The sequence below is a fragment of the Castanea sativa genome, chromosome 7 (genome assembly GCF_040712315.1).
Source record: "Castanea sativa cultivar Marrone di Chiusa Pesio chromosome 7, ASM4071231v1".
In the NCBI taxonomy this organism is placed as follows: domain Eukaryota; kingdom Viridiplantae; phylum Streptophyta; class Magnoliopsida; order Fagales; family Fagaceae; genus Castanea; species Castanea sativa.
Window position 1 is genome coordinate 22,362,694 of NC_134019.1, and position 23,040 is coordinate 22,385,733.

At 35.3% G+C, this 23,040-nt stretch overlaps 2 protein-coding genes across 6 annotated transcripts; one reads left to right on the forward strand and one right to left on the reverse strand.

Annotated features, from left to right (window-relative positions):
* Nucleotides 1-1,888: 1,888 nt before the first annotated feature.
* On the forward strand, nucleotides 1,889-9,319 carry LOC142642904 (uncharacterized). 4 transcript variants are annotated; one of them, XR_012845769.1, is made up of 5 exons: nucleotides 1,889-2,952; nucleotides 3,046-3,597; nucleotides 3,691-4,098; nucleotides 5,391-5,642; nucleotides 9,100-9,319. XR_012845769.1 is itself a non-coding variant. In XM_075817346.1 (3 exons), the coding sequence occupies exons 1-3, from the start codon at nucleotides 1,972-1,974 to the stop codon at nucleotides 3,799-3,801; spliced, it is 1,644 nt and encodes a 547-aa protein (XP_075673461.1). In that variant the 5' UTR covers nucleotides 1,889-1,971; the 3' UTR covers nucleotides 3,802-4,487. The 4 variants fall into 4 exon arrangements, 1 of the variants encoding a protein (XP_075673461.1); XR_012845768.1 differs by lacking the exon at nucleotides 9,100-9,319 and having other exon boundaries at nucleotides 5,391-5,812; XR_012845770.1 differs by lacking the exons at nucleotides 5,391-5,642; nucleotides 9,100-9,319 and adding an exon at nucleotides 4,518-5,375.
* LOC142642903 (K(+) efflux antiporter 3, chloroplastic) lies at nucleotides 6,826-21,671 on the reverse strand. Of its 2 annotated transcripts, XM_075817344.1 has the most exons (19): nucleotides 21,302-21,668; nucleotides 19,773-20,162; nucleotides 19,035-19,136; nucleotides 18,142-18,222; nucleotides 17,118-17,219; nucleotides 16,484-16,561; nucleotides 14,073-14,141; nucleotides 13,838-13,888; nucleotides 13,073-13,186; nucleotides 12,893-12,994; nucleotides 12,668-12,802; nucleotides 11,631-11,812; nucleotides 11,401-11,536; nucleotides 10,538-10,609; nucleotides 10,289-10,390; nucleotides 8,580-8,741; nucleotides 8,183-8,272; nucleotides 7,900-8,061; nucleotides 6,826-7,409 (listed from the first exon to the last, which is right to left on the reverse strand). In XM_075817344.1, the coding sequence occupies exons 1-19, from the start codon at nucleotides 21,350-21,352 to the stop codon at nucleotides 7,122-7,124; spliced, it is 2,469 nt and encodes an 822-aa protein (XP_075673459.1). In that variant the 5' UTR covers nucleotides 21,353-21,668; the 3' UTR covers nucleotides 6,826-7,121. The 2 variants fall into 2 exon arrangements, 1 of the variants encoding a protein (XP_075673459.1); XR_012845767.1 differs by lacking the exon at nucleotides 6,826-7,409 and having other exon boundaries at nucleotides 8,012-8,061; nucleotides 8,436-8,741; nucleotides 21,302-21,671.
* Nucleotides 21,672-23,040: the final 1,369 nt, after the last annotated feature.

A 23,040-nucleotide genomic window follows, 5' to 3' on the forward strand; every position in this document is an offset into this window, starting at 1 on the left:
AAAAAATGGGGACTTGTAATTTTTTTTTTTTTTGAGAGACAGTTGTAATTGCTTTTAAGAAACAAACAAAGTTTCTATGATAGCCTCAGATTAGCATTTTGGGACATTTTTCATTGCAATAAACAACATTTATTATAGTAATTTCTACATGGTGAGCAAATAATATGTTGTTGCTGCGCATGCCATAATGTTTGTTATCATTAGAAATAACGTACACAAACTTATTAGCATGCAACTAGACCTTAGCTTCTATCTAAACCTGATACAAAGTTCTATATTATTTAACATAAAAGTTATGAACTTTCAATCAAGAAAATCTCAATCAATACCTTTTTTTTTTTTTTACAAATTCTTAATTTTTTAGGCATCATGTTAAATCCCCTACATGTATGTATAGAGAGATAGACTTAACATTAAGAAAGACATTGGCTAGGCCCTAAGATTTTTTTTAAGGCTCAAGGGATTGAGAGAGGACCCCTCCAGTATTGTTAAAATCATAAAACAACTACTCCTCTCATTGAAGTTTTAATGTTTAGATCGATATGACATTCATTTGAAGCTACAAAAATGCAAGCCCCATGATCATGACAGCACAACTATTCTCTGAACTACAGAAAAAATCACTTGTAGACAATGAATGATATAGATTGAAATCATTATATGCAGATGTTTAACAAAAACCAAGTGTTGCATACCCCAAATCGAATCCATTTCATCCAAAGAACAAAATAATAAAATCAAAATGGCCACAATCAGAACAATGATAAGACAAGTTCATGAATAGCATATGGTTGCTTCTATTCACAGCATCCCTTTTCCAATAGCCCAATTACATTTTCCACCCAAAAATAAAATAAAAGGCAATATCAAAATCAAATTCAGCTATCCCCAAAAAATATAAAATCAAAACAGATAATTTCGGCAGCATTTGGATAGAGTGGTTGCGTCTTGCAGTCAGTGTTTTCAGGTTTTTTTTTAATTTTATATTACTGCGAAGTCATTTCAGTTGTTAGTTTTTACTGTTCACGGGACCCACTACCACTTTATTCAAAAAAAATATTAAAAATGGGTCCCACGGCACTATTCACACAATGAAAAATTATTTTGCTACAGTGTTTTCAGTTTTCAGCTGTATCCAAACGGACTCTTAAACTCCAAGCAACCATATCAATTCTAGCTCTGTTTCTAGGAAAAGACCATATCAATTCTAGCTCTGTTTCTAGGAAAAGGGAAAAGTACTTTTGAGTCTTATGTTTACCTTTCTTCCAAATTTGAAAAGGAAAAGTGAGAGACAGTGAGAGAGCTGAGTGAGAGGTCACCGATGAGAGTCTTTTGTCGCCGACGAGATGCACTTGTCTCTGGTGGAGTGAGGGTTTGGGGTTTGTATGTTTGGGTGTGAAGGAGAGTGAGAGTGTGTTCTGGTAAGTGAGAGTGAGAAGTGAAAGTGACAAATAAAGTTAAATCTTTTGTGTTTTTAGTACCGTGCAACCCGAGCCATACTTGAGTTTAGACGACTAGGGTACTTCTAACACATACTCGAGTCCAATAATTTCAAGTACCAAGTGGCATTTTTAAATCCATATGCTAGCCCAGCCTGTGCCATGGTGGTAGAATTTCTAAGAAAGTTTCATAGACTCGAGTATTAGAAAAGTGATAGATTTCTCTTCAATTCCGAAGCAGTGCTAAATTACTATAAATTTTGCAAAATAGTGGTATTTGGCCATTTTCGCCAATCATTTGCACCTGAATAACTTACTGTTTAGATAAAAATTCAAGTAACATAAGTTGCACCCCTAACTTTATCCAAAAAAATCATTCATTTTAATTTTTTTTAAATTTGAAGTTAAAGTAATTTTAATTGGTAATCGACGCGGTCGTGAAATTCAAAATTAGTAGACGTCTGGGGACACAAAAGTTGAATATGTATGGACTTGTAGACAGACACTTTTTCGATGGTGACGAGGAGGGAAGATGATGGTGATGATGATGAACAACAGCAACATCAAGACATTGTCGACATCTCCAATGCCCCATCATCATCATCATCATCATCATCATTTTGAACGAAGCCGAAGCCGAAGCCGACTTCGTCCATGGCGTCGCAGCCGCATAGGCAATGCGGCGGTGGCCGTGGCGGCACTTCTCCTCTCCACCACTGCCTGGCTCTCTCTCGTTTTCTCCGGCACCACCACCGACTGCTGGAACCGCTTCAAGCATTGGGAAGCCAACCCCCATTCTTCTCTCCACTGGGCCTGGAACAACCAATCATTTGTGTCATCACCACCGCCGCCACCCACTCAGTCTCGCAATCGCAGCCTTTCCGAAACAGAAAAGCAGGACGAAGAAGAGGAGTTGTCACTGAAACACATCGTATTCGGCATTGCCGGGTCCTCGCAACTCTGGACTCGTCGCAAGGAATTCGTGAAGCTCTGGTGGCGGCCAGCCGAGATGCGGGGGCACGTGTGGTTAGAAGAAGAGGCAGAAGAAGATAATGGATCGCTGTTGTTGTTGCCGCCGGTGATGGTTTCAGAGGACATATCCCGGTTCCGCTACACAAATCCGACGGGCCACCCATCTGGGCTCCGCATCTCCCGCATAATCACAGAGTGTTTTCGGCTGGGTTTGCCCAATGCTCGCTGGTATGTGCTTGGTGACGATGACACCATCTTCAATGTTGATAATTTGGTAGCTCTTCTTCACAAGTATGATGCTTCTCAAATGGTCTACATTGGTAGCCCATCTGAGAGCCATTCTGCCAACACCTATTTCAGTCACTCCATGGCCTTTGGTGGTGGCGGCATTGCCATTAGCCACCCTCTTGCGGAGGCGCTCTCTTCCATTCTCGATGACTGCCTTGATAGATATCCAAAGCTCTATGGCAGTGATGATCGCCTCCATGCTTGTATTTCTGAACTCGGAGTTCCTCTCACCAGAGAACCCGGCTTCCACCAGGTCTCAATTCTCAACTCTCATTTCATTTGTAGTACTAGTAGTAGTATAGTTGAATATTGAAAATTGAAATTGAAACTAGGTAATTAATTGCAGTGGGATATCAGGGGTAGTGCACATGGTATTCTATCCTCACACCCAGTTGCCCCATTTGTGTCTATCCACCATGTTGAAGCAGTTGACCCTATCTATCCCGGGTTGAGCTCTCTTGACAGCTTGAAACTCTTCACCAAGGCCATGAGACTCGACCCTGCTAGCTTCTTGCAGCGATCAATTTGTTATGATAGACAACGGCGTCTCACTTTTTCTGTCTCGTTGGGTTATGTTGTTCAAGTGTTCCCAAACTTTGTGCTCCCCCGTGAGCTGGAACGCTCGGAGGTCACCTACACTGCTTGGAACAAAATTCGTCAGAGGAATGAGTTTGATTTCGACACCAGGGATCCTTACTCTTCTCTTTGTAAAAAGCCTACCCTTTTTTTCTTGAAACATGTATCAAAGCAAGGTAATGCTACATTGGGTTCGTATGCGCGGGCCACACCAATAGATGATTTCAAAAGAAGAGTTCTCTGCTTTCCTCGTTCACCTCCCCTACGCAGTTTGAAATATATTCAGGTCATGCGAAATTCACTGACCAAGAATTGGCATTTGGTGTGTTTCTTTTGCTTTGCTTTTTGTTGTTCTATCTCTACAAAGGTTTGTTTCAATTTTATGTAGTTTAATGGTTTGAATGTCCTTGGACAGGCACCGCGTCGACTATGTTGCAAACTTAACCAAACCACTGAAGAAGGTCTTGTATTAACAGTTGGACAGTGTGAGAAGGCAGCTTTTAGTTCTATAACTAATTTTCTGTGACTATTGTCTGGGATAGTGGTGCATCAGTGTATTACTCCTCAATTAATCTGAATATATGAATTCTGCCTAAAATCCAAGTGTCTCCACCAGCATGCGCTCTATCTTGTTCAGGCACATTAACACCACCTCTGTCTTTCAACAATCATTGATAACTGAGATATGGACATTTGATAGTCCAAGCTTACAGGTTGCAGATAGGAGGGCGTTTTATTTTATACAAGCAAGTTAAATTGAAGATGAGTGTGCAATCCTTCAGCTTGGTATTTACATTCTCTGCCTTCAATTTTTCTTCAGAAGGTATTTAGTCATAAACTAATATCCAACATCTCAGAATTACTATTGATGTGAGAAAAGTAGTAGTTATAAAACATGAAATGCTTATATCAGTGATAATGCTTAAATTGATGATGATGGAAAAAAAAAAAAAAAAAAAACAGATGGGCATGATTATCCAGCTTTAGGGTATTCAGAGACAGTTTAATTAATCCCACTTGTGCTGAATTAAAGTTATAAAAGGGAAGTGCAACTTTGTAACCCATGTTATCACACTACAGAAGCATATATTAGTCCTCCATTGCCACATGTATATTGAAGGCATTTAAACTTTATCAATTTTTTTGTATTCAAGACATTTATTATTATTAACAGTTGATATTATAACTTATAAAATGATATTTTAAAGTTACAATTTGTTCATGCTGGCTCCATTTGTGTAGCCTGGGTTCACGCTTATCTACTAATAGAAAGAAAGAAGCTTATGGACTATGAAGAGTCCTAGAAACTGCTCTTGGATTTGGAGGAATCTTTTGAAGCTAAGAATTACGCAATATCTGTTTAGATTGTGATGTACACACAGGTTTTACTAAAAGTTTTGAGTGACTGAGCTATGGTGATCATCAATGATGCATGATAATGCTTTATTTGATGACTGTTATAATCTACTGCATCATTCTTTATTATTTTATTGTTTTTTGGATTTTGACTTTGGATAATGACCGAGGTTGCATCAAGTGTTTGATAATGAATGAGAAGCCTCAACTGTTTAACTTGTTATATCTGAATAAAAATGTTCTTAATTTAACAAGCCCTTAATTTCAATTCATTTTCCTTTAGCAAGCACGATTTTTGTGCCCTTTACCTCTATGTAAGGTCATATCCCACTAAATAAAATTTGAGCCACATTCTCTTGTGTGGACTCATAAGTTCTGGTGTCATTATTTTAAAATCAAATTTCTCTTCCTTGATAATGTGTATGATTACATAGGAAGCATGGACACTTCATTTAGGATGCCATACTCATGTTGTATATGTGTATACCTGTGTCATACCAATGTCGTATTGGCCGTTTCATATTATAATCTTAAAAAAATTGCTCGTGTCGTTGTGTCATACATGTGTCCGTATCCGTGCTTCCTAGATGATTACTGATAGCCATTGTACATAATGACAACCATCTTAGAGAACTTTCCTCATTCTGTCCTGTTGTGCATTCATTTCTACTGTAATTTTTGTAACAGGATCTAATTACCTATGTGATACATAATTTTCAACTAAGTTGAAATTTTGAATGCCCTGCCTTCTGATGCTAGGAAATGAAATTGATGTGATACGTGGATTATGTAAGTTGGAGGAAAACGTTAGTTTGAGGATGACAAGTTGCTGAGCCAAAGTTGGGGCAGCTGGGTTGAAAGTTGCAATCTTGGTTGCTACTGGGGGCTTTGGCTTGCCTCTTGGCTATGTTGATGAAGTCGAACCCTCTAGTTTCAGTTATTCATCTTTATGATGTCGTAAACTCGCCTGGTGTTGCTGCTGATATTGCTCACATGGACACTGGTGCTGTGGTAATATTTCATTATAAATGCTATTAAATTTTCTTGTTCTTTTGTCCCCTCCCTCTTACAATCCAAAGCGACTTATGGGAATTACAATGCATAATGTTGAGTGATCAATAACTGGATATGTTGATTTGTGTTCCCCATTTTAAGGATTCTGCTAATTTGCATTTGGCTTCATTACAGAAGATACCACAATTATTTGTTTGTTGAGAAAAATAGATAATTGTCCAACAATAAATATTCTTCTATTGCAACTATTACGCAAAAAACATAAGGTAGTTTGACAAATGATCAAGTAAAAAACAGCTCCAAATGCAACAACACATGCATAAAATAATATATAAGTTAAATATATCGTGGATTCAACTCCACAATGATATAATCCTCTCTTCTTCTATCCCAAGAGACCTGACTTACCCCTTCTTCTTGAGCCTAGGCCTGATCTGCTGGGGATTCAGGGAAGGCTGTTGCTCGGACAGGTTTAGGCTTTATAAGAGTCCTTTTTGATCAATAGCATTGCCTCAGCATCCCCATGCAAGATATTCTCCATATTCTTGTTGTTCTTGTTTAGATACTAGAGTAAACTCTAATTGTTGATCCTCAATTGTTGCTTATGATTTTGTATGCTTAAATATCTAGAGTTCTAAGTGATCCACACTAGTCTTTGTCATTTTCATATTGCTAACCTATGAATATTTTCCTCAATAATTCTCCTGAAAACTGAGTGTCAGAAGAAAATTCCTAAATTTTTTTAATGCACCTCTTCAACAATGGATTGCAAGAATAAAAAATAAATGAAATACGCCAAACCATGATAAACGATGGTAGTGCACTATTGCTTGCAGAGTGCAAAGTAAAAGCATATATGTTTAATTGATTTCTACTTTCTTTTTGGTTAATAAGTTAAGTTGTACTATTGCTTGCAGAGTGCAAAGTAAAAGCATATATGTTTAATTGATTTCTACTTTCTTTTTGGTTAATAAGTTAAGTTGTATCTTATTCGAGGGAAGTAAATGTTGACAATTTTGCCTCCTGTCACAAGATTTGTAAAAATGAATTTTCAACTTCAACAATTCAGACCCTGTTAATGCAGCCATCTAAGTAATGCATTTTATAACGTAAGCTGCTCTGAGCTACCAAACAGTTGGTGAAATTAAAAATAAAATAAATTTTATGGGTCTTCTGCAAAAATAAAAAATCAACACTTCTATTGCTCATTATTTATTATCAAATTGCACAATGTATACATGATGTGGTACTGTGGTTTAAAAAGAATTTAAATGAGTATTTTTTCTTCTGTTACAATGCTAGCTACAGACAGCCCCTCTTTTCTATTTCCAAATACACCAGTCTCTCCAACAATTTCTACTCTGTTACTCTCTGTAATGTTAGACTCAACAAAATTCATGAACATCTGACACCTTTGGGAGGAGCAAAAATCTTGAAGAAGACAAGACTCAAGAGCACTTTAAGTCTGAAACTTTTTTATGGGTCTTCTGTAGTTATTGTGCAAGGGATTGATGGGTCCACCATATTTTTCTCCCCCTCAGAATCTATAGATTTTCCAGGAAAACCGTTCTCTTTATTTAGTTCACAATATAAAACGCCCTTGCCTGAATCCTCAGACTGTTGAAGCTCACCATTATGCTTTGCTTGATCTACTTGTTCTTGAAACCTCAAGAGGCGAGTTGCATTCTTCTGGTTTGTTCCCGAGAAATTGCCTTCAGGTGAAGTTAAAGGTGCTTGGTCACCAATTTGGTCAGCAACTCTCACCTTGTCAATCAAACCCGGGTTAATTAGTAATCATTCCACTGGTTACAGACTTCAAATTAAATGTGTAGCATATAAACAAATCATAAGCAACACAGTAATTCATGTAGTTTAAGAAGTTGGGATTAAACAGCAACAGGGCTTTAAAAAAATTGTCAAACTTGTCACCAATGGTAATTCAAAATAGGAAATAATACAGAGAAGTACATTGCAAATGAGGGGAACAGCTGCATACAAAGAAAGTTCTAGTTCGTCTAAAAATCTTGCCCTAGTTAGGAAGTTGTTCATTATACTGAGGTTTTGTGAATAGAACAATTCATGAATGCTACAATATCCCAATCAGGTTTAAATCTCAAAAATTAAAAGGGGGGACAATACAATGTGATGTAAATTCAGTGCAGATCAGTTCCTTGTATTGGAAATTATTTGCAAACTGATCTCTTCAGTGTTCAATGGGGGACCAAATTATTACATTTGAAATCAGTATAAGTACCTGTAATGGCTTCATCATCTCAAATTCTCGATCATCACTTTTGCTGAGTGCGTCTTGAGCTTGTAGTTCCATTGAGTCACGGAAAAGCTGGCTGAGAAAGTTTACATCATCAGACATAAGACCAAGCCCCTTCAAAAGTTTAGAGCCCAGCTGTAAACTTGTCTGCATGAGGAAAGTGAAAACTTTAGTAAGCATGCCCAGACCATAATACTGGAGAAATTTTAGTTTACACTTTACAAGTCCAAACATAACTTAAAGAAAATAAGATTAATTCTATTAATACCTCTGCATTTTCCAAAATAGCATCTGTTGCACCTGCTTTCTTCAGATCTAAAAGATGCATGAGGTCCTGCGCTATTGCATAAATTGGGATCTGATGGATAGAATTTTCGCCACAAGATTAACAATCAAACCAGCAAAAATACTAGAAATTTAGTACTATTTATGAAGTAATAACATTAACAAAAACTCAATATAACTTTGAAATAATAATATTAAGAAAAAAAATCCTAAAATATTCTTTTATGATATCACACCTAGTTAACCCCATATACTTTTCCCACTCTTTCTGCATTCTGTGATTAGTGGTGAGCTGATTTTCTGATCTTGTTTGTCATGGTTGTCACCAACAGATCATGCTCACATGCATGAGAGAGAGATAGAGATAATGAAAACATTACCGCAGGGAAAGCAAGTCGAAGCCTTTGAACAGCCTCAATTGTCCTGTTCTTCTCTGAGTACATAACCATGACAGCCTTTGGAGAAGAGATACCAGCAGACTGCAAAACTGCTGGACGTGATCCATCCCCATAAAGAATTGGAAAGCCAAGTTTTCGAGATTCCTGCCGAGGCAGTGGTGAAAAAAAAAAAATTTCTTTACCCTGTTCAATCTCTTATTTAACACAAAATAAAGAGAAATTGCCATATCTACATACAATTTATGCTACAAAATTACAACACAAAGGCTACATACTATATCAGAGTGATTCCTATAAGGATAAAATATAGGATTTTTATTTGGAGTATCCCCAAGACATAAATTAATTAAAGAGTGAAACTTGCGATCTCAGATCATGAAGATAAAAAATCTTAAAACTGATTTGAAACCGCCAAAAATAATTGTAATTTCAAAATTGCTATACCAAAAATACAGTTAAAATTTCTCATATTTGATTTTCTTTTTGCTTTCTACATTACAAGCTCTACAGTACAAGCAACTTGCAGTTACCAAAGGGACTGAGGGAGCTTTGAATTGGTCGGAGGCCTTTGGTGGAGCTCTAGCGACCAAACAAGATATTTCATTCCATCAAAGTGAACTCAACAAGACTTCGATAAATAATGGGAGAGACGAAACAAATAATCCAACCATTGTTCACAAACGGTGGTGGCTGAGCTTTTGAGGAATGAGAGAAATTATGAGATCAGAGACAATGGTTAGAAGAGAGGTAAAGTGAGAGACTGGAAAATGGAAAGGGGGGCTTGTAAGGATAAAGGGTTTTGATAAGATTCGGGCAAGACTGAATGTTGTCATTGCATTCTTTACTTCTGTCAAATGTTGCCACATTTATAATACACACACACATATATATATATTAAAAACTAAATAAACTAAATATATTTAACTCAGTTTTGCTGTGAGAAATCAAAGCACCAAACGTCAAAAAAATTTTACAAGGTAAAACTGATACCGACCAACCATGTACAGAAACCAATTGCGGTAGGATTGGTTTTCTGGTTTTTAGCTGCACCCCTAGCTTTTCCCATTACCTTTTCACTATGAGGAATAAAGAAATTTTACTATTTGTATCTTTCCTGTGTACTTGAACATTCTTCTCTTGTTAATAAAATAGTTTTATTTATCAAAAGAAGAGGAAGAATAAGAAAAGACTATTAATCAGAATTTATACTAGCTTCCATCAATTTGTAGAGTTCTTTGGGAAAGCATGAACTCCAAATTGAAATCAACAAGAACATCATTACATATGATCAAAGAGTTATAGAAACATTTTTAAACTGAAGAAAAAGTGCATAAAAATATTCAAAATTGGATAAAGTTATCAGTTTGGAGGATCACGTGGCAGTTCCTATGACCATCCACTTGTATTAAATGACATGATTCATTAAGTAGGTCATATGACTATTGAGTAGGTCATATGACTAAAAGAACACATGAATATTCATTTGACTTGTCACATAGTAGGTTGGATGTACTTTCCTCAATACTTCAGATGACAATTCTGTTCTTCAAAATTAAGGTACACTAAAATCAGGCACATATCCACCAAGAAAAATTAAAAATACATCCAGGAAATTTTACTTTTGGATTATTGAAATCATTTAATTGAGTCAAATTAAAGAAAGCAGTCTTTTAAATCTAACGGTCATTTACCTTAACTATAGAAACATCAAGATCAAAAGCAACATAAGCCTGTCCCACAGAATCACCATCTAATCCAGAAGCCAATGGGGTGGCCAAAAAATTGGCAAGGACCTGCATCAATTTAAAAAATATATATATATATATATTTTTATTTTTATTTTTGTTTTTATTTTTATAACATAGATAAAAAATCATCGACAATGGAATCATGAGCTACAGCTCAAAGTAATAATTCTTACTGTATAAGATTTACTTTACCTGACCCATTTGTCCAAACCCAAGGATCACTACAGGTTCACTAGCATCAAAGTTTCCCATCTCAGCAGCTTTCTGTGGAAATTTCATATTTCAATTTAAGCATACTAAATTGTTACTGAAGAAATGGGAATATATTATATCTGTAGTATTATCTAGCAGAACTGACATATTGAATGAAATACTACACGTTCCAAGTATGGTCAAGAATGCAAGAACTTAGCGATAGTTACTGAGTAAATAAATTTAATTATTTAATAAGTCATCTGCTTTTATAACTTTCACTTGTTACTTAACCCTTTCCTTGTTTTCATTAAAAATAAAATTAAAAAAAAGCAAGTGAATGGTTTGAAGAGTAGGGCTGGGAAGATGCAATCAGCATCTAACCTTTTTTTTTTTTTTTTTGAGAGGATTTTTTCTTAAAAGTGATGGTTCAGTTGGGTTGACAGTGGCCATGTTGGATCCAATTGGCACTGCAAAGAGTGGGAGGTAGTCGCTGCTCTGTGAAACCAGCCTCACACATTGCCCTCCTCTTTAGGAACCACTGAATCCAGAGCCTTAGCTCAAGTCCATTGGCTCATCTCTTTGCTTGGAATGGGCGGGCCAGATGAAAGCCTCACTGAATCCAACCAACTGGTTTGGGCCAAAGTCCCATCACATTTATGCCCCCACTTGGGTTACAAGCTCATGTTACTAAGCATGGCAATCAGTATCTAACCTAAAATGACTAGATCAGCTACGTGTATGGCATCCAAGTTGCATCCTATTTTAGTCGTCATATGCAAACTTAATCCAACCACATTAATGCTAAACATGATTTCCCAATTTATTAAGCCATTTGGTGAGGCCTTCAAGAAGGAACATACATTCTCTTCATCAAACTTGTCCCCAATAAATTCAGCAGCCCTTCTCCCAGCATCATTGAGCAATGGAGTCAATGCCATTGACAAGACAACGACAATTATAAGCAGCTTGTTAAGCTCAAGTGGTAGCACACCAAGCCTGGTTCCAAGAAGGCAGAAAACTATATAAGAAAAAGGAAATATGGAATGCTTAGTCTAAGAAAATTTGTAAATTAAACTAATTTATGACTCACCTGTTTGCAAGAGAAAAAACAACAAATCCAAACTCGCCTCCTTGAGATAAAAGTAATCCTATTCTTACACTTTCCTGAATAGTCAGTCCAACACGAGGACCTATTGCTGTTATGATCAGAGTCTTGATGACAATCAAACCTGCCAAGAGTGAAAGTACATTTGGCCACTCTCGGATAAGGAGCTGTAGAGACAGGAAAAAATGATGGCTAGACTTAATAGTGATTAGTGAGCTAAAAGAACCAGCACAATGCACAGGAACCTTATTAGATTTTAAATTATTAACATTTTACTATAAAAACAAATTAACAAAGCAGATGTGAGAGAGAGAGAGAGAGAGAGAGAGAGTTTTAAGTTTGTTATCCAAAATATTATCCTTTTTCTTTCTAAGATGACTTTTAATGAATAATACAGTAATAACTAATATTTACGAGATACAATGGATGACTAAGACTTAAAGAGATATCATTGAGGAAAGGCAAGCTCCACAAAAGTTAAATAATTTAAATAAATGATTAGAATAAATATGAGAGGAATTCACATAGGATTAATCAATGTAGAGCTATAAAATCAACAGATTCAGGATGACTAAAATATATTGAGATATTATGCTTTTTCCAATATGTATATTTCAATATATTTACTTATATAATAGCCAAACGCAAAGAAATAAGTTTCCTTGTCACATAGGTTAAAGGGAATTATGACTCAGATTTCATGTTTTTCAAACTTCCATAAGATAAATAAGTATTTAAACAGTTAAAATTTAATTCAGCCACTTCAAGTGAACTCTTCCCATGCTCCATTTTTGAGAGTATCCATCATAAACACAAATCTTACAAAACATTGTAATCAGAATTGAAATGCACACCCATCTGGGTCAAAGAGAAGTATATTTGAGAAAACTGTTATTATGTTTCACCAGAACCTTACATCATCTGTTACAAAAACCTTGTGTACTTAGCAGCTTCTCGTCATAATAAATTTCCAGTCAAATACACAAAAATTAAGAAATTCAACAATGCATAATATTGTATACCTGCATATCAATTGATGTCCCTGTAGTGACAAAAAATAACCCAAGAAGTAAGCCTCTAAATGGCCTTATATCAGCTTCAATCTGTGTCCGGAAATTTGTTTCTGCTAATAGTGCCCCAGCCAAAAATGCTCCAAGCTGCAGTTTGAAATCAAATTTCACCACTGGATGGAAATTAAGAATAAAAAAATCAGCCATTTTCCATGCTTAAGAAAAAAAATATCAAACCGTATCACTAAAGCCCAACTTCTGGGTGAGAAGTGAAGTCCCAGCAACAGTCAATAGGCAAAGAGCAACAAATCCCTCTGAGCTTCTTGCTTCTGCAACAAACTGAAATAGGAAAAATAACTTAAACCCTCTAAATTATAAAAGTGTCTTGGGCCCTCATAAAATCAACATGATGCGAACCTCAAAAACTCGCCTAAGAAGATACTTCCCTGCAAGAGAAAGCAGACCCAGTCCACCTAAAGCCTTTAAACTTTCTTTGGCAAGCATTGGCCAAATACTTTCCTCTACCAGATTCTGCATAAAACCAGAGAGAAAGAGAGAGAACAAACATGCAAGGAGTCAATAAATGAGATTGTATGTGAGAAGCAAAAATATAATAGAAAAAAAGTAGAGTGAAAATACAAGAAAATAAAATACTATCAGGGGACAGGACTATAAACGTGATGAGAAAAATTCATTGACAAATATTACTTAGAAATTTAAACTCAATGAAATTTCTGAATATATCTAGATTAAAAGGCATGGCTAATAAATTTCAAAGTTTTTCAGTTGGATTTTGATAGCGTACACACAAGCACACACATTGGTTTAGTTCTAGATAATATCTCTCTCCACTGATTCTCAAAAAAAAAAAAAAAAAAAAATCTATCTCTACTATTCGTTCCTCCTTTAACCCTAATATCTCATACTTACAACTTAACTATATTTGAACAAAAACATCACAATATATATTGCAGATCACAAACAGCTCTATCCATCTTACAGAGAATCTCAACAATCATATCCATTAGAGACTACTAGCTGGTTTATAAAATAAAAGACAGGTTACATTGACCTCAAAGATTAAAACTCTAATTACTAGACATTAAAAATGAACATTGCATTTTTTAATGCAAAATATATTTCAGGTACTTGGCTTTAAGAAATTATAGTCATCCTATGTACCTGGCTCTCTAGCACCGGAAGTATGACTAATAGAGGGACAACTGCTATGTCCTGCAAATATCAACCAGTGGGAGTCCAAAAGTTACTGACATCATACTTGATGTGTACTACTTTGCAAAGATGACCCTAGCAAAATTCAGAAAGGGAAGTAAAAAGAACTATAATAGCACCAGTATTAATATATTGATTTAACAACAAAACAGAAAACCATGCATTCATCAGTCTCATATAGAACCTGTAACAGAAGTATTCCCAGAGTTGCTGAGCCAAATCTTGTTGGGAGCTCGCCTTTTTCTGCAAGAAGCTATATACTATACTAAGTAAGTAAAAAAGAGAGGGCAGGAGGGCAGGAGAATCTAAATTAAGCCATATATGGAATAGGGAGTAAAGGATATCTACAATGCAAGTCACTACTAACTGCTCCTAACTCAGCCTGAGAGTCTACTATACTAGGTGCCCACAAATCTATCAACCTAATCACAAGATCCAACACTAACCCATCACACTATCTCTATTGTCTTGTCTTACAATGCCCCAACTTGTGTCTAGAATAATTTAGAAATTTTAAAAAAACTTTCACATTATTTTCAATCATTACACACCGATAGAACACATGATCAATAGAAAATTGTTTCATATATGAGCCAAATTGTGAAGTAACAAGTTCATAACTGAGAGCAATTGCTATGACATTTAAGTTGGGTTGGCATGCACCTTTCAGGTTACAAGAAATTTGCCAACCTACAGCCACAAGCTCAATCTTCTCTGACAAAATTGATCTAAAACCATGGTAAATACATTTATAAACTAGATTAAAATATGAGGAAGAGATAGAAAATTTTCCACCACGGTTGATGGCATCATTCTGGAGTTGCATAAGCATCTATAATTCTATATGCCAACTTATTAATAAGCATATCATCATACTTCTCCAACAGCCAATCTACAAGCTTAAGCTTTCAAGGCAACCCAATTAAGCAACAGTTCCCCTGAATGTGCACATATACTCAACTTTGAACTTCACAATACCATTAAGATTCAAACATTACTTATTAAACTCACAAAGTCATTACAAAAGAAACATAAGATAGCAACACGAATCACCCATGATATATTACTAATTCTCCCAAAAGCTTAAGTTGATAGGAAATGTTGAATTTAATCATTTAACCAATATTTTTTTTGATAAGTAATCAGAAAGCTTATATAAATGAAAGAAAGTAAGTCATACAAGAAGTTCATGATGATGAACAACAAGAGAATGAGAAAAGCTACTAGGGAACAAAGCTAAGAGAGGACATAAACACTGAGAGAGGACATAAACACTGAGAGAGAAGAGTAATTAGTAAACCCCCAACACCGAGACCACTCTAATAGACTACGCTAGCATAAAAGATTTAGCTCAATCAAGGTCTTCTCTTTGTCCTCAAAGGAACGGCGATTCCGCTCCAACCACACAGTCCACATTAAGCACCCTGGAATCAAATTCCAAATGTCCGACTTATCCTTTCCATGCCACTGATGCCAGCAAGAGATCAAATCCGCCACCGATCCTGGCATAACCCAAGGAATCCCAAAGGCCTGAAGCATCCAAGACCATAGGGAGTGGTTAACCGACTCCCCATCCTTGCAACACAAACAACACCTATTAACCAAAGGCCTACCCTTAAGCATGAGGTTATCCAAGGTGAGAATCCGGCCATGAGCAGCAGACCACAGAAAGAACGCCACCCGCTTAGGGATCTTAGGTTTCCAAACCCCCTTCCAAGGAAGCCAAGAATCCGAAGCACCCCGAATTGTGAGGTAATAAGACCGAGCATCAAACATACCATCCCCTTTAAGCCTCCAATAAAGGATGTCTCTCCTACTACCATGAGGGATACAAGTTTGGATAAGCCGGAGAAGAGAATACGAAGCCGCCAACTCCCAATATTCTAATACTCTCCCTCACGCATGGGCCCAAACTCTCTTTTAATAAGTTAGTCCCAACATATGGTATTTTTAAAGTGAGGCCAACTAGTGGGAATTTTAACTTTTTAGAATGGGAGGTAGAATAGCTCTGATACCATGATAAATTTCTGATTCTCCCAAAAGCTTAAGTTGATAGGAAATGGTGAATCGAATTACTTAACCAATATTATAACAACCCCCAATCATAATACTAGTTTATTGCATCATCCTCAACCTCCAGTTTCAAATTTGTGTGCTTGGAGAAAATAATTCACATGATCAGGTCAAGAATAGATAAGGATACAACTCCATATCTTAATATGTGACATTGTGGGTTTTTTTTTTTTTTAATATATAGACTCTTTAGCAAGAAGTAAACTTCCAAGTACAAGTCCTAAAAGTTCATAATGCCACAAAAAGTTAGTGGTGAATCTAGCTCAATTGATTCATAATATCAGAAGAAGCAAATCAGCATAATTGCTACATTGGGTGCTCATTCAAAGATGTTTCAACTTGTTGAAACTTCGAAGTTTTTCAGCATAAGAGAAATCTAGATAGAAAAATTGCCAATATCCGAACTTGAGCTTGACTATATGTATTTATCAAGGGGTTTTAATAATTGCACAACTACGTCCAAAATTACAATACCAATTAATGGGAACATACTTAATATGTAGATACCTACAATAAGAATACCTGCAGAACAAAAGCTGAAGAAGATAGAGAGAGTGCAGCACCAATCACTACAGCCTCATCAATGCTTCTGATGTTGACCTGTAACAATACAGTTGAACTTATATACTAAAAAACAACATTATGTTAGGAGTACTTCAGAGCATATAGAAGATGGCTCCAGTAACAAGGCTTTCATTCAACATGGTCAAAATGTATTGTTAGAGAACTCGCACATTTGCATAATCTATGTCAGAAGAGTATGCATATATTTACATTCTATTTAGAAACACCTAGCATGGTAAGTGAAATACACATCTAATGTAAGTAATGATAATAGACATCTCTATCTATAAAAACAAAAAAGGGGTGCTTGTCTACACAATCAAAAAACCAAAAACCCCATGGTGTCCACCCCAAATTACCTCAACTAACCCTGAGGAGGAGACAAAGAGAGGGAGAGAGAAAATATGGTGAAGACTGTTTTTAGATCAGAGATATACCTGCAAATGCAGGTTCCAACAAGCTGAACAAATCATGGCATTAAAACTTTCAGGTAAATAGTCCATTTCATATGAGATTCCAATTAAAACAAAAAATGGTTAAGACAGGTTATTACATGCAAAGTATAGAAGACATCTAGAAAAAGAGTTCTCACCAAATCAGACCTTGAGTGAAAAAGGAATTCCAAAATTTTTGTTCCAATAGCCCCATTAGGTGGAAGTTCAAATGCTGTGAAAGCAAGAGTAGATAACACAACCTTCAAAAGCACAAAAAAATTGGTGAAACAAGATAGGTAATCAATTTAAGGACCCACCCAGAATTCATAGAATTGTTAGTCATGTCTTGCCACACAGCTTCAAGAACCACCATGAGAATTAAATGCAAGCTAAACAAGTAAATCACAAGCAACAGCACCAATATGGAATGCATTTTAACAAAGCTAAGTCAAGTGGATTCCTATTTCTGAACAATAAATTACTCAATAAACTTATATATATAATTAATTTGATTAATAATTAAGTCATCTTTGATGGGAATTTTCCATGAGAGTAGCTAATTAACTATGGAAACAACTTTTCATACTCAAATCTAGTACTGGTTTATCCTAACCAGTCAACCAAAATTGTTAACATCTATCTGTAAAGTGTTGGATTTTGAGCATGTTTTATTCGGACATGGCCAAAAACCATAATAAATAATAAATTTATTTTTTACCAGTAAGCTATGCACCAACCCTATGGATCTTGAACCCACAACCTTACCCACCACCTTGCTCTTACAAGAGGATGAGGTGCTATTAAAGCTAGAGCTCATTGGCCAAAAACCACTGAAACATCAAGAAAATTCCTAAAGAATGTAATTTCCAAGCTATAGAAAACAGAATTCCAAGTCCAAACATTGTCAAAAAGGTATGTGTCTCTCAAAGCAGAACACACATAAACCTCCAATAATATTAGAAAATCAAATTCTTTGTATCATTAAATCTTGAGAGTGCTGCAAAAGCACAATTTTCCATCAATTTCACATCCTGCATGTCAGGAAATTTAATGAACCATTGTCGTAACTTTCCAAATTGGATTTTCATTTTCCATAATGCTCAAGAACTGGAATAATACCATCTAATTTACAAGAGTATTCAACCCTTATGGAGAACTAGATCTTAACTTTTGAGATCATACCTGAGTCAAACCCATGCCAAAGGCAAATTTTGCAAGAGCTTTTAGACGTGCAAATGAAAGCTCTAAACCCATCTCAAACAGCTGAAAACGTTATGTGTTAGTCCCAAAAAAAAAAACCTTCATCTTAACAAGGCACGCTGCAAAATATTCATTAGTCATTACAAGTGGACAATGTGATAGTTATATAATCTATATCCTCTAATCTTTTCAGAGAAATTAAAATTCAAACCAAGAAATAAATATCCAAAACATTATGCAAAGAAGACAAACTTTTCTGGGAAAAGAATTCCCACACGTTGTCCTGTATATTTATTAGCTCATAAAATTGGAACATGAAACCTAAGTACTTCTCACTGCCCTACCTTTTAATGTTATAGTTAGGTGCAAGAAACAATCAACTGATAAAAAATAAAATAAATAAAATTACACACACAGACAGCTTAAAGTTGATACACGTTCATAGATCAACATCTAACAAACATTTGTGCAGATGTTTTCTGATACTAAAATCAATCAATATCAGATATTTAAGAAAAAGCAAAAACTCTGCATACAAAATGTTATAGATGTAAATTCAGGTCCTTAGACATAGTTTGCCATCTTGGTGAAAAGGTTATACAAGGATAAACATTTCACAATAGAAATACTGTCAGGAGCTATGTGATGGACATATAATGGCAGATGATTAGTTTCAGTAGTTGGTATAGCAACATGCTTTATTGCATTATATATATATATATATATATATATATTTTAATAAAAATGTAATGATAAACATCATCATGAATAACAATAGAATTGAAATTGTAATGCTGTGGTTATGACAACGATTAGTTCCAAAAATACAAGAGCAGCAAAAGTCGCAGATAAAGCAGACAAATTATTAAGCTTACCAAAAAAAGAATCCCCCACTCGGACAAAACTTTGACATCTGTGAGATTTCTAAACAAACCAAACTGATTGAGCACAACCCCCGCAAAGAAGAAACCAAGTATCTGCAAATGATTGGTACTAAAATTGTCAATAGAAATGAAATAATGAACTGATAAGAACTTTTGCACCTGTTCAATTCTTCCACACTTGATTTGAACATGAAGCTTTTTGTCAAGTAGCACTGCATTGTTGTAAAAAAGTATGCAAAAACATGTATACAAGCTATTGCTTTTGTATTTTATATTAATAAATTCTGATCCTTGCAATATTAATTGACTATGTATAAAGTTAGAATTATTAAATTTTCAACAAAATAATAAGCACAAAAATATCATTGTAAAATCTAAGTAAGTAAAATCAAGTTAGATGTCTTGCTGATCATTACAAATAAAAAATTTGACAAAAAGAACTAAAATTCAAATGGACAATATCAATCGTGTAGATTTTGTTGTATAAATTAGTAACCATAATTATAATGTCTATTTTACTCATAATTAAGAATGAAAACATTCATCTGTTTGTGTGGTGTGTTTGGATTTTCTTTTCAATGATTGTCCTTACATTGTCACACCTTTTGAGAAAAGCACAGGGACAAATCTAACTCGACTCTAAAGAATATACATTCTTGCATTTGTGCGCATGTGTGTGAGAGAAAAAGAGATAAAGAAAAAGGATCAAAATGCATATGTTACACTTACAGGGCTAGCTTTAATGGTCTTGAAGGCCGGAACAACCAAGACAGTCACACCTAAGAATGTCAGAGTATCCAAACCTAGATCATTAATGACATCAACAGCACTGGCAACATCAAGTGCTGCATACACCCGTGATCTTTTGTAAGGGCCTAGTCTATAGTTAGAAAAACAGAATCCTCGGCAATTAGATACCGAGGAAATCAACAAAGGTCTGCCCTCAAAGATATATCCTGAAACAAAAGATCTATGAATAATCCCATAACTGATGGCAGATGATGGCAGACATACTTTCCGGTTATGGGAAGAAGATATATGAACATATTGTTCACCAAGTCGTGAAATAGCATGAGGGTAAGCCCGGATTGGGCTCTTTTGTTTGATTATGTTGTATCCCTGGAAGATGACAAACAATTGAAATAAATTAGTATTACCACCAACCTTTAAGAATTCAAAGTTCAAGTCAACGCACAATAATACACATTTAATAATCAAACATGCACAAATAGTTGAACTAAGGTTGGACATACATGAATAATCACGCACATTAAAGGGTTAATCAGGCACCTAAATTAAGAAAGTGAATATCATCATGTCATTGATGTGCCAACTACTCCAGAGAAATTTCGCAGATAAAATTTATGAGCATGTCAAGAAGCACTGGAGCAGGGAGATATCTAACTTGATATTTGCCATTCAAAGATTTTTACTTTAACAAGATCTAAAACCATCCAACTTCTCAGAGGTTTGGGGGGGGGGGGGGGGTTAGAAATGATGAAAATGAAGTTCTCTCCAATTCCAAATTGCACATAAAATAGGATGACAAATTAATGAATTCACAAAATTATTCTGGGCAATGATTATTAATCTGTGGTCACATTAGTGCTCTAGTTCTGTTGGGAAACTAAGTTTGAGTGGAAATTTGGGGAGTGTGGGAAACTTAACACCAAACAAATCAAAAATAACATAGCTTGAAGAAATTTTACAGGTATTCAGTGTATGATAGAGGATGTATTGATATTATTACACAAATACTAAATACGCCGCCCTATAATTTGGCACTTCAATTCTATTTGCAACATCTAATTTTTAATATCAGTGAGATTTCCAATTAAATTAAGTAAAATTTTTTATACTAAACGTGCTTGTTGGACAGTTGCAAAAAAGCTAACCTCCAAATATCATTGATGGTTAACCGATGCATACACCTTGAACACACACCAAATTGCATACCAACAAAAGACAGATATCATTTCATCAAGAAAAGCCAAATCAAGGTAACTAACATTGAAGTGAACAATTTCTGTTTTTTTCCCCCCTTTACTTATTGTTTTGTAAGTGAACAAAGTCAACAATCCTAAATTCAATAAAACCACCATGAAACAACCAAGTTCCAAAAAAAGCGAACACCCATTATTGCATTAAAATAAAAAACCAACTGGGTTAGCCAAAAAAAGCACAATAATTTGTAAAAAAACAGGAACTGAAGTACTGAACCAAACAATGAACCAAAACTCTTAGTGAAGGAATACTACCTTAGAGTTATGGTAACAAGCAACTGAGTCCAACATAGTGCGTAGGTTCATGAAGCAAGTACACCCAACTCGAACAAGTTAAATTGCATTTGGTTGTTTTGCTGACAAACCCAATTGCAGATATTTCAAAGAACACTAAGAAAACGATTGAAGCTTTGGCTATATATTTAGACAACTCAAAAAAAAAAAAAAAAGTGACAACCACGAAAACAAAAACAAAAGCAAAGGGTGAAATTGAGGACAACAAAAGCACACGTTGGAGCCCTGTGAACTTGGAACTTTTTAGAGAGAGAAAGAGGAATCTGCTGAATCTGTATCTGTCTGAGAAGTGTATGTGTATTTTTGTGGAGGAAATTTTAGCGCTCAGAGCATGAATTTGCTTATGATTGATTATTTTTTGAAGTCAGAAGCTAACGTAATATCCACGTGGCAATTGGTGATTATCCTATAAGGAAATGTTGAAAAAAAATGATTAAATAATATTTTGACTAAAATACCCTTATAGATTTTAGTCTACATTCTTTTTTTTTTTCCCTCAAATTTAAGAAAGTTATAATTTTACTGGCAATTTTTTTTTCTTTATCTGATGTGGTCTAGATTAATTTAATATAACACAATGATATAAATTTTTTTATTTATATTAATTATGTAGCTTCTAATTAGTTGAAATGATAAAGTTTTTTATTATTGAATAAAAGAGTTAAGTAAATAATAAATAAATAAAAAAGAGAAGACAATTGATATGTTGACTTAGGGCCTGTTTGGAAACAGCTTATTTTGCTGAAACTGATTTTTTTTTTTTACTTAAAGTATTGTAGATAAAGGTAAAAACTAGCTGAAATAGTACAATGAGACCTATGAATACTACCAAAAAATACAATAGAACTCATGAATAATAACAAAATAAGCTGAATAATAATAAAAATAAGCTAAATAGTAAAATAAGCTAACTTAAAACTATAATCATGAACGCAACCTTAATGACGATGGAGCAAACTCTGTGATTTGATTGTGTGGGAGAGATAGGTCTAAGAGTACGTATTTACGTACATATTGGGCTGAAGGCCCAATCCGAGGACATTAAGCAGTCCGAGGATGGATAAATATCTTACTAAGAGTCCATATTGGTATATAATGAAGTAAAAATCTAATCATGATCATTCAAGAAGGTGGCCTGAGGAGAAATACTTCCTCGGCTTAACTAGGCAGAGGTCGGAATGTATTGTCTGCCACCCAGAAGCAATGTCCCATGAGACTCTGTTGATAAAGATATGCACCACGCGAACATAAGCCCAAAAGAAAACCATGAAATATCTAAAGGAAAAGCTTCTACCACCGCATTGAATGCTCTACAGCTAACTCTCTAACTGCATTAATAAGGAAGTGATACCTAAGCAGCAGTGTCCAGCCTTACAACTACTTTTAAAAGCTTCAAGAATGAGCTGATGAGACAAGTATCCAGACTGACAACATGATCCATACGTGGAAGGCAGAGAGAGGAGGAAGGAGAGGATAAAAGGGAGAGGAGACCCTCAGAATAGGAGATCGGAGAAAAAAGGAAATGGTACACTGTAGACTCAAGAACAATACCTGTAGTTTGTCCTTAAGAGAAAGAAATATAAGAATTAACCTCCTTGGCTTGAGTCTGAGGACAATTTTCACTATTCAAACTATTCCATCTTCATCATACTGTGATCTTGGCCCACTATCATTGTTATCTAAACTCATTAAAACTTAGA

Excerpts from the sequence above, each read along its gene's own strand:
- LOC142642904 (XM_075817346.1), top strand. The coding sequence starts at position 1,972 with ATGATGGTGATGATGATGAACAACAGCAACATCAAGACATTGTCGACA. Across the intron at positions 2,953-3,045 it reads GAGAACCCGGCTTCCACCAG|TGGGATATCAGGGGTAGTGC; the intron begins GTCTCAATTCTC and ends AATTAATTGCAG. Across the intron at positions 3,598-3,690 it reads TGACCAAGAATTGGCATTTG|GCACCGCGTCGACTATGTTG; the intron begins GTGTGTTTCTTT and ends GTCCTTGGACAG.
- LOC142642903 (XM_075817344.1), bottom strand. The coding sequence starts at position 21,352 with ATGAACCTACGCACTATGTTGGACTCAGTTGCTTGTTACCATAACTCT. Across the intron at positions 19,137-19,772 it reads AGACCATTAAAGCTAGCCCT|ATACTTGGTTTCTTCTTTGC; the intron begins GTAAGTGTAACA and ends AATCATTTGCAG. Across the intron at positions 18,223-19,034 it reads AGTGGGGGATTCTTTTTTTG|CTGTTTGAGATGGGTTTAGA; the intron begins GTAAGCTTAATA and ends TAACGTTTTCAG.